Source organism: Poecilia latipinna, unplaced genomic scaffold (genome assembly GCF_001443285.1).
Source record: "Poecilia latipinna isolate Pla-1442-1.1 unplaced genomic scaffold, P_latipinna-1.0 Scaffold1379, whole genome shotgun sequence".
Lineage (NCBI taxonomy): Eukaryota > Metazoa > Chordata > Actinopteri > Cyprinodontiformes > Poeciliidae > Poecilia > Poecilia latipinna.
The window spans coordinates 1-13,780 of NW_015113995.1; the positions used below are offsets into that span (position 1 = coordinate 1).

At 39.2% G+C, this 13,780-nt stretch overlaps 1 protein-coding gene across 1 annotated transcript; it reads left to right on the top strand.

Moving 5' to 3' along the window:
- Positions 1–136: 136 nt before the first annotated feature.
- LOC106962165 (laminin subunit beta-2-like) lies at positions 137–13,545 on the top strand (the record flags this gene model as incomplete). Its single annotated transcript, XM_015056398.1, has 16 exons — positions 137–320; positions 2,270–2,305; positions 3,549–3,773; positions 3,872–4,089; positions 4,363–4,459; positions 5,171–5,352; positions 5,442–5,632; positions 6,193–6,377; positions 6,466–6,707; positions 7,647–7,850; positions 8,533–8,677; positions 8,776–8,983; positions 9,077–9,218; positions 10,242–10,418; positions 10,881–11,040; positions 11,156–13,545. Coding segments are annotated over 16 exons (2,733 nt in total), but the record flags the coding sequence as incomplete, so codon positions are not given.
- Between the last annotated feature and the right edge of the window lie 235 nt (positions 13,546–13,780).

A 13,780-nucleotide genomic window follows, 5' to 3' on the forward strand; every position in this document is an offset into this window, starting at 1 on the left:
TCAACGTTGATTCAATGTTTCTGGCTGACATTGATTCAATGTTGTTTCAATCATTCTGTGCTATCTGGGTAACTTTGACCTCGACAGGAGTTTTAGGAAACCTACATCCTATCACCCATTATTTTTTTAACTTTATTTGTGTTCCTGTAGGTGTGCCAATGGTTATTATGGGAACCCAGTTTTGGGTATATCATCTGGTGGTCAGTGTCGCCCATGCCCATGTCCAGATGGCCCCCACAGTGGACGCCACTTTGCCACATCCTGTTACCAAGACAACCGCAATCGACAAATTATCTGCAACTGTAACCAAGGTTACACAGGTAAGCATCAAATAAGTAAAAGTTACAATGATGAAAGTGTGGATAGACAGAAATTAAATTGATTTAATGCAATGAAACAGGATTTTATGTACGTATGTATTTATGTATGTACCTATGTATGAAATGTAAAATATCTATATCGATCTACCTATCGATCGGTCTGTCTGTCTATCTATCTATCAATCAATCAATATAAATATACAGGGGTGCCTGAAGCTGTACGGCTGTACGCACTGTACGTACCTCAAGGTTTTCCTCAGAGTATTTTTATTATTTTCCCCATTTGCTATTAACAAAATTGTAGGAAAAAAAATAAAAAAGGTCTTTTGTGTACGTAGCCCAAGTCTTTTTAAGTCTGTGGGGGTGGGCACATGAATGTCCCAAATCTGAATGTTATTGGTCAGTTTTGTTTATTTGGCGCTCTTTCTGTCAGCTAAATGCTTAAAATAAATATCTAGACTTATCGCTGACGCAGATCTAACAGGAGTTGCACTGATCCCAACTGAGCTATTTATCCTGCATGTGCGCGGTCCATGTGGGCTTTTATGAGTTTTTTGTGTATAAAAAAACACAAAAATCCATCGGCCCCATCAATCCTCCATTGACAGACCGTGACATCTTCCGTGCTCTTCCTCAGCATCACGTTAGACTGGGAGAGCTGAACAGTTAAATCTAGTCAAAACATCACAGAGAGGAGAAATGAAGCAAACCTTGTCGCTTCACATCCTTCTCTGGAAGTCTCAGATAAACCACCCGAGCATCAGCATCCTCCTCCTCACACGGGTAGGCTTTGCTTTCGTGTCTTTATTATTTAGTATAATTTATTTTTAAAAAATTACAAAATGCTATGTGGGCATATAGGTTTGTGTGTGTGTGTGTGTGTGTGTGTGTGTGTGTGTCACACTGTGCGTGACAGTTGAGCTTTGTGTGGATCAGATCTGCGGCTTCTGTGGCATGCGGTTTGCGTTCATGTGGCCTGTCAATGTGGTTTAGGTTTGTGCGGTTTATGTATGTTAGGGAAGTGGCTGTGTTTGTGTGGATCAGGTGCAATGATAGCTTTGTGCACACCCTCCAAATATATCCTGTAGGCACCCCTGTAAATATAGATCGATATAGATATAGATCGATATCGACACATATAGATACATATGTATTGTGTTGTCAAAGTGTTTGGTTTTTATGTCACAAATGAATCATTCAGCTCATCATATTTTTATTTTCTATGAGACAAAGTTGACTTTTGTAAATAAAAAATTAGTTTTTGATTATTTCACATCTTAGGGAAGATAAGCTATCCAAAACAATCTAATCCTATGTGATTTTTAAAAAAACTTTCTTAGACCTGATAAATGGTCATGCCAACTATTTGTCCTATTAGCTGCCATCACACATGTGCAACGTCTCACAATGAGTCTTTTACTTTGCTTGGGGGAATTTTGGCCCACCCCTCTTTATTGACTTGCTTCTAGTTCGGCCACATTGGAGGGTTTTCCTGCATTAAATCGCCTGGCATGGCCTTCAAATTTAAGTTCTTTAAGTAGTTATAAGTAGTTAAGTAGTTATAAGTCATCTTCTCCAAAATCTACTTTTTTGTTTGTTTTTGGAGTTATTAAACTTGCTGCTTTGCTTCAGGTGGTTGTGCTGTATAAGTTCAGTGCAGTTGAGGTCTAGGTCACAGACCGACAGCTGGAAATTCTTCTAACCCTAACTTTAACCCTTGCTTTTTGTAATCATCTTAACCTGATGTTAAAATAAGCTTGATAATCTGAAACATTTTAGTGTCGCAAAAAAGCAGAACTGAGAGCAGATCTATAAGAGAGCAAACAATTTTCAAGGCACTTTTTGTGAAGTAAAAACTTCCAGTGAGGTTATAACAGCAGTGATTCTGTTTGGGGTTTAGTGAATGGTAATGGTTTTCATTTCCTTCCTCCCCTGTACTACTGGCACAGGGATTGTTAAACGCTCCGGGGCGACCGTTTTTAAGCGTGAGTAATGACAGTCGGCCCCCTCCCATTCCTGCTACCCTCTCCTATTTTTTTTATTCTTTATTTTTGTTTGTTTTGTTTTAATCCACCGAGCCTACTGTCCTCCCCACCAATCTTACCCATGCATGAACCCAGCAGCACTGTTGTGCTACAACACACTTCCATGTGAGACCTGGTTCAAAAAATGGTTCAGTTTTCCTCTCACTTGCTGAGTTGTGATGTTTGCACCTAAGGTAACAGTCACAGATTAAATGATGCAAAAACCAGCTTTGAGCCAGGTCAGTGTAAATATCCATCAAACTGAGACCTGACCCAGAATCTTTCTACATTAAGTAAAACTGGATGTTCCTCAGTCTGGTTCAGTGTCTTGCTAAGCAGTTGATGCACGACTGAATGATGTCACTATAAAAAGCATTTTAGTCCTTGTTTTGTGGTGATATTTGTTACATTTTTGTTCCAATCTCTGTTTTTTGTAATCTTTAACATGCCCATGGTCAATTCAGATTGTACTGAGGATCTTTCCAAATCTGAATTTTAACCATTCTCCTGTGAGTGGTAACTATGTACACCAGAAGCCGAGATAAATTCATAATGGTTGTGTAAACGAGCAATTACTAGAAAAATTGCTGTACTTTTTGCTTTAATTAAAAAAAAGATTATGGGGTTTTAAGCTTTCTTTAACATAAAATCACATTCCATAATAACAGAATAGAAGATGCAATCTGCTGAAGCTTGTCAGTTTAAAAGTACATTAAAAAAAAACAATCTTTAAGAAGGTGTTGTTATTTTGAGGATCATTTTTGTTTGTCATTATTTTGTCGTTAACAGTGTAAAGTTTTGGTCAAAAAAAGCCACTTTTTTAAAATCATATTTGATTTGTAAAAGCATTAAAACGGGAAAACATCCAAATACTTTTTAGAGGCACTGCATCATCCTCACTGTGTTGTGTTTAGCTATGAGTAACTAAAGCTGATACTGGTGACACAGCTTTCCACATATGTTTATCTCCATCCTTTCAAGACTTATGTTTTTTGAGAAGGAAATGACTGTAACTATTTAGACCCAATTCAATAATAGAAAAAAGACACAGTTAAACCAAACTGCCCCATTTCTGCTGCAAGTTTAACAATATCCCTGCTTCCCCCCTCCCCCATTCCATCCACCATAAAATCAAGTTGAGAAATCCTTAAGTGCACTTTTCATTGAAATGTGTTTGCTTCTCCCTCTTCCTGTTTCAACTCAGGCGCCCGGTGTGAAGAATGCGCCCCAGGTTACTACGGCAACCCCTCTCAGCCGGGAGGGCGTTGTCAGCCATGCCAGTGCAACAATAACATAGACATGTCAGACATGGACGCATGCGACAGGCGGACTGGGGAGTGCAGGAAGTGCCTTTACAACACAGAGGGCTCCAACTGTGGCATCTGCAGGAGCGGATACTTTGGAGATGCGTCCCGACGCAACTGCAGGAGTTTGTAAAAGTTTTCTAAAAACATAATCTGTCCAGAAAAGAAAATAGATTGTTTCATTGACAGATTGTGTTTATTTCTTTATTTTTTCCTTGTTCAGAGTGCATATGCAACTTTTTGGGCACGGAGCGCAGCCAGTGCATGGAGCGTGAAGACTGTGTGTGCCAGCGTGCCACGGGCCAGTGTCAATGTCTGGCAAATGTCGTAGGTCTGGCATGCGACCACTGCGCCCCCAACCACTGGAACCTGGCCAGTGGGAACGGCTGTGAAGCGTGCAACTGTGATCCCAACAACTCTGTCACATCCTCCTGCAATGAAGTAAGTAAGGCATGGAGCTAAGCACTGTGCTGTGGCAGGTCATGTTGCTTGACATGGGATGTTTGCACATATAAGATAAAGGATTAAACAATGGTAACTAGCCTGTGAGTGTTACAGCTGTGGGCATTAATGGGCATAGTGAGAATTCTTTTAGCATTAAGAAGTTTATGGAAGCTAAGGAAAAAGATGGAAGGAGATCCTCTGATCTGGAAGGAAATTTAAAGTAAGTTTAAAGTCCTAAGAGTTGTATTTCTTTTGCTTTCTGTACCACAGTTTACAGGGCAGTGTCAATGCCGAGAAGGGTTTGGAGGAAAGACTTGCACAGAATGTGAGGAGAATTTCTGGGGAGACCCCCGGACTCTGTGCAGAGGTCAGAAACATAACGATTCACTAACTTAGTACACATGGTCAGTTAAGTATTTTAGTACATTCTGCAGGTGTTTTATTTAACCACTCAAACCAATTTTGTATAATATTAAAAAACAATACATAAAAACAGAAATATACAAATAATTCAATTACTACTTAAAATAAGAAAATAAATATATTAACTTTTATGTTATCTTTTATTCATTGTGTTGAAAAGCTAAATAATCTTTGCTATTACCATTCACTAATACTTGACAATATATCTCAATTGCATCGTCAGTGAGTGTGTGCAGTAATCATATTGTAAAGGACAATGTCATATTGGAGTGCAGTAATTGTTGGCTAATACATTTTATGAGCTATAAAGTTGTATTTTTCATGCTAATGCTATATTTAGCCAGTAGACATATTTGATATGGCCAAAAATGCTAAAGGTATCTTGCAGGATACCTTTATCCTGCGAGATAAAGGTTATCCTTCCTGAAACTAAAAACTTTAGTTTCAAGTAGAAAGAGAAAGAAAAAAGAGAAAAACAATAAATCATGCAAATGGAAATTATTGAGCTTGTTTTTTCATGTGATTAATTGATTTATTGTTTATTGTGACAGGCCTACTAGGAAACATAGATCAAAAAGATAAAAACAGACCAATATTATGTCCGATGAAATATTTTTTTAATATTAAGCAGCCCTCTTGTGTTTTCCCTCTGTAGCGTGTGACTGTGACTGGCGAGGGATTGAGACGTCTCAGTGTAACCGCGGGACCGGACACTGTGTCTGCCGACAGGGGGTGTCGGGCGTTCGCTGCGACCAGTGTGCCAGAGGCTTTGCCGGCCAGTTTCCCAACTGCCAGCCCTGTCACCAGTGCTTCGGAGACTGGGATCGGATAGTGCAGGTGCAGCTCTGAGTGAAAAATGAGGGAGTTTATTCTCAAACAAATACTGATTAAACGTGAAAAATTGTTGTTTTCACTCTTATCATCAGGACCTGGCAGTACGCACAAAGACTCTTGCGGAGCGGGCCAATGAGATTCAAAGCACTGGGCTTATTGGACCTTATGAGAAAACCTTCAAAGACCTGGAGGCGAAGCTGGCTCAAGCTCAGGCCATCGTCAACGCAAGAAATGCCACGACTGCAGCTGTGGCTACTCTGATGGCTCTTATTGAGGATCTCAGGTACTTCTGTTTCACTCCACTACTTTTTAATTTATTTATTTTTGACAGACAATAAAAGATAAAACTGAAATAATAACGAGACAAGTAGTCATGCCAGTTGACATGCAATTTTACACCTTTCATGCACATAAATATACAGTCCTTTAAGTTTACACACGCCGAATAATCTACATCTACATAAAGTGACACTTAAACCTCACATTATTGTCATGGATTTAACATATTATTAATCAAATTTTTACCTTTGAGACACTCATCCAATAATTATGATTACCATTGTAGATAGAAAAAAGGAGTAGTACATTTCTGACAAAAACTCAAACATTTTTAGATTAATCTCAGAAATTTTCTAGAAAAAGACCTGGAAATTTCCACGTTTTTCTGGAAGATTTCTGAGATTAATCTAAAATTTTCGGAGTTTTTCTTGCAAATTTTTTACTTTTCAAAGCTGAAATTTTTTAACTTTTGATGATCAGAAATGTACACTTTTATTGTCAAATATTTCTGACATTAATCTCAAAGCCTCCTCTTATATTACTCAACCTTGTTGTGTATCAAAGGGCACAAATTGGTGAGACAACCGAAGCCCTAAACCATGTGGAGGGAGATTTAACAATCATCCAGGATCGAAACTCTGACGCAAGCAAGGAGCTGAATACTCTGGAGCGGGAGGCTCGAGAACTGAACCTCACATCGGAGCAGCTGAATCATCAACTGGATATCCTGAAAAACTCAAATTTCTTAGGTGGGATGAAACAAAGCTCAGACGAAACTGTTGTGTTTTCCATTTCTAACATGCACCCCAACTGATCCGGTCCTTTTTCTTCCTCCAGGAGCGTATGACAGCATCCGCAGCTCCTACAACATGTCTCGAGACGCTGAGCGACGGGCCAACCAGTCAACCACCACCAAGCCTAACACAGTCAGTCAGTCAGCAGACACTCGCCGCCGCACCGAGCGCCTGATTGCCGGGAAGAAGGACGACTTCAACCGGAAGAGCACAGCAAACAAGCGGGCTCTGGGGGAGCTGAAGGCCCGAGCCCAGGGTCTGGACATGAAAACGCTCAATGAGAAGGTTGGGTCCGTCGCTTCGTTCTTTGAAGCACTGCTTTCAAGTTTTTGACACCACAAGGTGTTTTTTAATCCCATGCTTGAATGCCCTGATTTCCTTCATTTTGGGTGATCGGCAATTGGCAACTGATCTTATCAAATCTCAGCCACCATCTTATTTCTCTCTGCCATGAGAGAGGGATGACTGACAGACCCGTCCACCAGGTCACGTCTGCACATGTGCAGATAACAACAGTCGATCCATCGTTACCAACTTAGCAATCAAAAAATTGGCATCAACCAAAATCTGAATCGGCAGGTGAGGTTTGTTAAAGATCAGGGATCAGCCAAAATATTCCAATCAGTGCACTCCTACCCAATTAAAATAAAAAAAAGGCACTTGCATAAAATAGTTTTATTTGGTTTTTTAGATTCCTAAGTAAGTCTAACTAAAATTAAAATTTGTAGAATAGTTTACATTACAGTAAGCCTGATACAATAGACATAATTAAAATGAGCTCAATAATTTTCATTCTGATGATTATATTTTTCAGGGCAATTTTGTTTATAAAAACATGATAAACCATTTTATTTATGGTTTCTTTTGTTTGTGGCTTTTATTTCTGTTTCGTGTTTTGGTTTTGGTTGTTGTTTCGTTTTGGATATTTAAACATAACAGTTCCAGTGATAATGTTTTTTCCCCAAAATTAAAGTTTATTGGTCTTTGAGAGAACAAACTTGCATTATTGTGAGTATATTTGTTAAAAATATTCTCAAAACAACATTGCTGTTTTTCACAATATTTCTGGGACAATTTATCATCCAGTAAAAATTTTTCTTATGACAAGCTTATATAACACCTTCAATCACGTTTAATATTACATAAAAGTGAGGAAAGTTCAAATTTATTCCGTATTTACTTTAGCTGTGAAGCTCTGCTAATATTCTCCGTTTGCGCCAACAGATCTGTGGTTCTCTAGATGATGTTCCCTGCACAGAGAACCCCTGTGGAGGAGCTGGCTGCCGTGACGACGAAGGGAACCGTCACTGCGGAGGCCTGAACTGCAATGGAGCCGTGGCCGCAGCTGACAATGCTTTGGAGAGAGCCAAACATGCAGAGAAGGAGCTGAACAAAGCCATGGGGGAGATGCAGGAACTATTCACCAAGGTAAGACTACACATGGAGCACACAGAGGCTATCACATGGTCTGCAACATGTACCAACCAGAGAGCCAATTTCACTCTCAGTCCAGCTACCGTACATCTGATTTAGAGCCAAATATGTTGGATGATAACTTAAGCTTTCTGTCTGTGGTCATTTTAAAGAATCACCCTTTTATTTCTGTTTTTTGGTTTTAAAACAAAGAAAAACTTAAATCAATTTAAGTGATGTGGAAAATTATGCAAATAAAAAACACTAAGTTTACAACATAATGAGTGAGAAAAAAATTAACAAATATTGGTGATACCTGTGTCATTCTGTCGTGAAAATTCAACGCAGGATTTGTTTCATGCAATATAAAACACAAAAGTCCCCAGCTAAAATCTGGATTTTTTTAATCTATATTTTTAAATATTTTTGTTTTTCTAAACAAAAACAAAAGAGCCACTTTCAGGTTGCAGACCCCTAATCATTCTAAGACATTTATCATGACAAATGATATGACAAATGCCCACAACTATCAATACTTTTGTAAGGTACTGTATCCTAAAATGTCCACGTTTATATTTTTGGAAACTTTTCATTCTGAAGTTTGCTTTTTTCAGCAGGAATTTTTAATTCTTGTTATATTTGTCAAATTTCATTGTTGTCTTTCTGAAGGTTAATTACTTACCTGTATGCTGTGCAGGTAAAGGAAGCTAAGGCCAAGGCAGAGGAGGCTAAGGGTAAAGCCCAAGCTGCTCTGGATAAAGCCAAAGCCACAAAGAACAAAGTGGAGCGCTCCAACAACAACCTCAGAGACCTGATCAAACAGATCAGGGACTTCCTCACTCGTCAGTCTTCGATAAGAGTTCACGCTTGCTGAATAACGGCAGTCACTGTTAGTGCAGCCTCCTGCGCTGAACCCCGACTCCCCTTGATCTCTTTACAGAGGAGGGAGCCGATCCAGACAGCATCGAGGTGGTGGCGAACCATGTGCTGCAGCTCTCCATCCCCGCCTCACCGCTACAGATCAGACAACTCGCCGACGAGATCAAGGACCGCGTCCGCAGCCTGTCCAACGTGGACGCCATCCTGCAGCAGACACAGGATGACGTTCAAAAGGCAGAGAAACTGTTACTGGACGCCAAGAGGGCAAGGTAGTGATAACGGAGTCAGATTGCTTTTTTGTGGGGAAGTTTTTTTAAATACCTGAGCTAATTTACTGACATTTGTTCCTTGTTGATGTTAAGGCATCGTGCTGAGGGTTTGAAAAGCACAGCGGAGACTGTGAAGCAGGCCTTGGTGGATGCTAAGACAGCCCAGACTTCAGCTGAGAAAGCCATAGCGAGTGCCAGGGCAGACATCAGAGACACTGAGAATCGACTGGCTGAGGTCAGCATCGTCTTGGTTCTGTGTTTGAAATGCAGAAGAAATGACGAGCATGGAGGATTGTTAATATGAATCTCATTAGTTTTATAGAACAAAATGTTCAGCAGTGCTACTCAGCATTTATTTGAACACTAGATAAAGATGTTTTAAAAAAAATAAAAACATAAAAAGCCTAAAAGCTGGGATATGTAGCTTTTATTTAAAAAGTCTCTTTTTACATGTTTGTTAAAAGTGACACCATGTCGTGACAGTACGAGACAGAAAATCTGTGAAAAGATGGATGTCCTTCACATCCTCCAAGCGCTACTAACTTCGTCTGAAGAAATGCACTGCTCCCGGTCAAAAACAACCAATCAGAGCCAGGAGGAGGGTCTTAATGCTGTCAATCAACAGCATTAAAACCCTGCTAAGTTAGAAATGTAGTACATTTCTAAATGTGCTAATGGCCTAGAAACAACTTAACATTTCAGGAAAACTTTTTTTCCACTGTCATCCATTTTCATTGTTTCAGTTGCCAAACAAAATTTATTTAAATTGATCATATGTAAAATATTGGTATCTGAAAAAATATGATTGATTCATATTAATTAATTGCAAAGCCTCTAATAATATGAAGTTCTTTTCTAAATCATATTAATTTGAAAATGTATTTTGAAGTGATTCTTACTCAATTATTCTACTTGGGGGGGGGGGGGCGAAAGTATTGACTATTTCTTAATTTTTACCCTGAAATAATGCTACTTTAATAAAAAAAAACTTGTAGATATTTATTTTAATGCTTTTTGCACATGGGTCAGCACTTTAAGTTTTTTAATAATTCAAGTTTGAAAGTATATCTTTCTATTGCCATATATAATATTGTTACTTTTTGGTGTTTGCTGCCCCCTGGTGGTCACCAGTTGTTTTCAGTTTTTTTAAAAGAAAACAGTGTGCTCAGTATGTCAACAATGACTCAGCCAGATGAGCTCCCTTCAAGCCAAACTGCGTGTGATTAAATTATCATTTGCAAACTCTTATTCTACATAGATTGAGACAGAAACCTCCAACAGTGAGAAGAACCTGGATGATGCAATGGGTCGGCTTGGCACACTTGAACAAGAGATCAATGTGCTGAAGACCAAGCGAGCCAACAACAGCATGGCAGCAGCCCGAGCTGAAGAGACGGCCACCATGGCCCGGGACAAGGCAAACGAAGCCAAGCAGGTCTGTGTCTGACTGCACGATCCTCGTATCGTTTAAAGGGGCAGATTTATGTAAAATCAACCTAATTGAGCTTCATATCTTAATGTTATTCCCTTATCAAAGACATACTTGCAGTGTTGCCTTGATTCTTTCATGGATGTTTGAGAAATCATTTAATCTAATATGGAAACCATTAAGCTGTTCAAAACACCGGGTTGGACTTAGCGCCACCTTTGAGACGCAGCTCCTTCTCTGAGCTGCAGTTTCCGAGCTTCAAGGCTTCCTTCCCTGCAACTCCCCCATTCAGTTCCTTCAGTCTAGCCATATATTGTTAAATATTGGTAAATATTGTACTTATCAATATTTAACACCTTGCGGAGTAGCTTGCAAATAACCACTGTCTCAACAAATAACCACTGTCTCCTTGGAGATCAATAAAGTGTATTCTGTTGTATTTTATTAAACAATCCACATTATGCTCAGATTCTAGACGGCCAGCTGACAGACAAATTCAACGAGGTGCAACAACGAGTGGACACCAAGGCCAAGGCCGTGCGGGACGCCAAGAAGAAGGCAGAGAGTCTCCGAGAGGAAGCCAAGGAGCTCCTCAACGATGCTCAGAATAAGCTACAGAAACTAGCAGGTGCTGCTTAGTTGTAGAGGAATTGCCTACGTTTCAGGAAGAAAATGGAGCATGTAGTTGATTAAAGGTGACATTTTAAGGCTGAAATATTTTTTCTTTTTCATGCTTGGTGCAGAGCTGGAGAAAAACTATGAGGAGAACCAGAGGAAGCTGGAGGGGAGAGTCCGGCAGCTGGACGGTTTGGAGGACAAGATGAGGAGCATCCTCAATGACATTAACAAACAGATCCAGATCTACAACACATGCCAGTAAACGAGCCCCTCCAAAACCGCAAGGAAAGACGTCCACTACTGTTATTTTATGTTAGATATATAGAGACATGGTGCTAGGCTTTCAAGGGAAAATAAATCTCTCTGCAAGCCAGTGTCCATATGGTGAACCCAGTTAGTGTTTTCCATTCAAATGGAAATGGCTAATTCTTACATTAAAAAAAACATAGTAACGACAAAGGATGTTAAAGTTTGTCAATGAGCACATATATTACTCACATTTAGTTTGTGGTTAATACTGTTGTTTTAAATTTGGAACACAACTTTGAATGTTTGCATTTAAGTTTTCAAAACCAATATGTATTATTCCAGAGTTCACTATAGAACTAAGAGTGGTATCTTTGAATCACCATAACAACTATTTGGCTGCAAACAGCTACAATGCTGTGGACATGCTTCTGTTCCATAGGTGCATTACATCATAAAAGCCATGGAAAGGGCTAAAAAAGTTAAATAAAAATCAGGTCAACTCCTCCAGTACGCTGAAAACAGTTTGACATCGGGACTTTCAGAAGGATAATGATCTACGATATTTGGCCAAACCAACGCAGAAGTGGAGCACCAGATCCAAAATCAATTTTCCATAAACATCCAAGGCCACAATCCTTCAGAAACCATGTGGGCTATTTACGAGAGAATGGGTATCCATAATTGTGCCACTTGTCAAAGATTTTTTTTTTTCACATGGCATTATTTTCTCACTAAATAATTTTACTGAAAGTACAAATTAAATTTGTAATACAGTTTTTCAGTGTGAGCTTGAGCTGAAGTTGGAAGTGTATTCTGAGCTGAGCTCAGCACCATGTTCTGAGCTCATGGTGCTACAGAAAATAAGATTTTATTTTCATCATGATTAAAATTCAAATAATGCAAAAAAAATTCTGCACAACACACTACTTTTGAGATGAATAGGTGGAACTATTCACTGGTGACAGTGAACCTAAAGAAATGACAGTGTGGTCTAGTGGTGGCCATTTGTATAAAACATTGCTGGCAACACACTATAGCCATTTGAATAGCTTCAACAAACAGGATAAAAACACATAGGATAAATTTAAACAAAAACAGATTTAAAACAACAAATATTAAATTCCATTCATTTCAGAAATACTTTATTAATCCCAAAGGGAAATTAAATGTTTTAACTCATTAATTTAGAATGGTGACGGCTGTTGGCAGAAAAGATCTTCTGCAGCAGTCTGCACTGCACTGAATCTGAAGAAGCCTCTGACTGAAGAAGCTCTGCCTTGCCAAGACAGTATCGTGAAGAGGATGGTCAGAGTTGTTCATGATTTTCTTGATCCTATGAAGAATCCTTCTTTGCATAATAATCTCCAGAGGTTCCACAGTCATCCCCAGAACAAATCCAGCCTTCTTTAATCAACAATCATTTCCTTTGTTTTGTTCGCATTTAAGATGAGATGATTGTTCCCACACCATGCCACAAAGCGGTCCACCAGATCTCTGTACTCAGCCTCTTGTCCATTTCTGATACACACAACAACTGCTGAGTCATCTGAGTATTTCTGTAGATGACAGAAGTCAAACTTGTGCTGGAAGTCTGAAGTGTACAGGGTGAAAAATATGGTCAACAGGCTGCAGAGTGGAATAGTTGGTAGCACTGTTGCCTTGCACCAAAAAGTTCTGGGTTCAAATCCCAGCCTGGTGTCTTTTTGCACGATCTGCCTGTTCATTCGTAGGTTCTCTCCGGCTTCCTCCCACTCCGCAATGAGCGGTATAGACAATGAATGGATGGATGGAATATGGTCAACATCAACCTGACATTGTTTAAAAATGTTTGCAAATGTAACATTAGATATTACATTTACAGAGTATAATGGAGTATGTGACCCTTAGGCATAAAGGTTGAAGCTGTTTTTAAAATGGACTGGAATAAAATAGAAAAAAGCCATTAGGCACTGCTGAGATACTGAATGTTTCTCACATGCTGTATTTTGTGACGGAACAAGCTAGACCTGCAGTTACTGATCTCTGATGCTGAAGTGAAAGAAGTGAAATACTGGTTTTAAAAGTGCCTTTTGCTGTCAGTATTGTGGACAATTGGCATTGTGCATGTGAGTTTGAGTTTTTCAAAATGTGACTAGTGCAAAAATCTTTTCTTTTTTTTCTTCTTTTTTTACATATTTCAGTATCAATGACTGGTCATTGGCAATGGAAACACCAAAGGTACCTTGTTAAGTTTTACAGTTTTCTGAATAAAGATGAATATGAAGTCCATTTCAGATTTTTCTGTCTGTATAAATATTCTTCCATGATGGTTGTTTTTGCTGGTCTAACATGCATGTGTTCCTCTCTTAGTCCTCCAGCCAGCAGCACCCCATCTGAAAAGCTGAGTCAGCTTTTTATTAGATCCATGTTAGAAATGTAATGATGGACCAGACAACAGGGCAAAATGACAGTCAGCATGCAAGCTCAGATTAACAGCAATGAAGAAGAAATATATAGAAGTA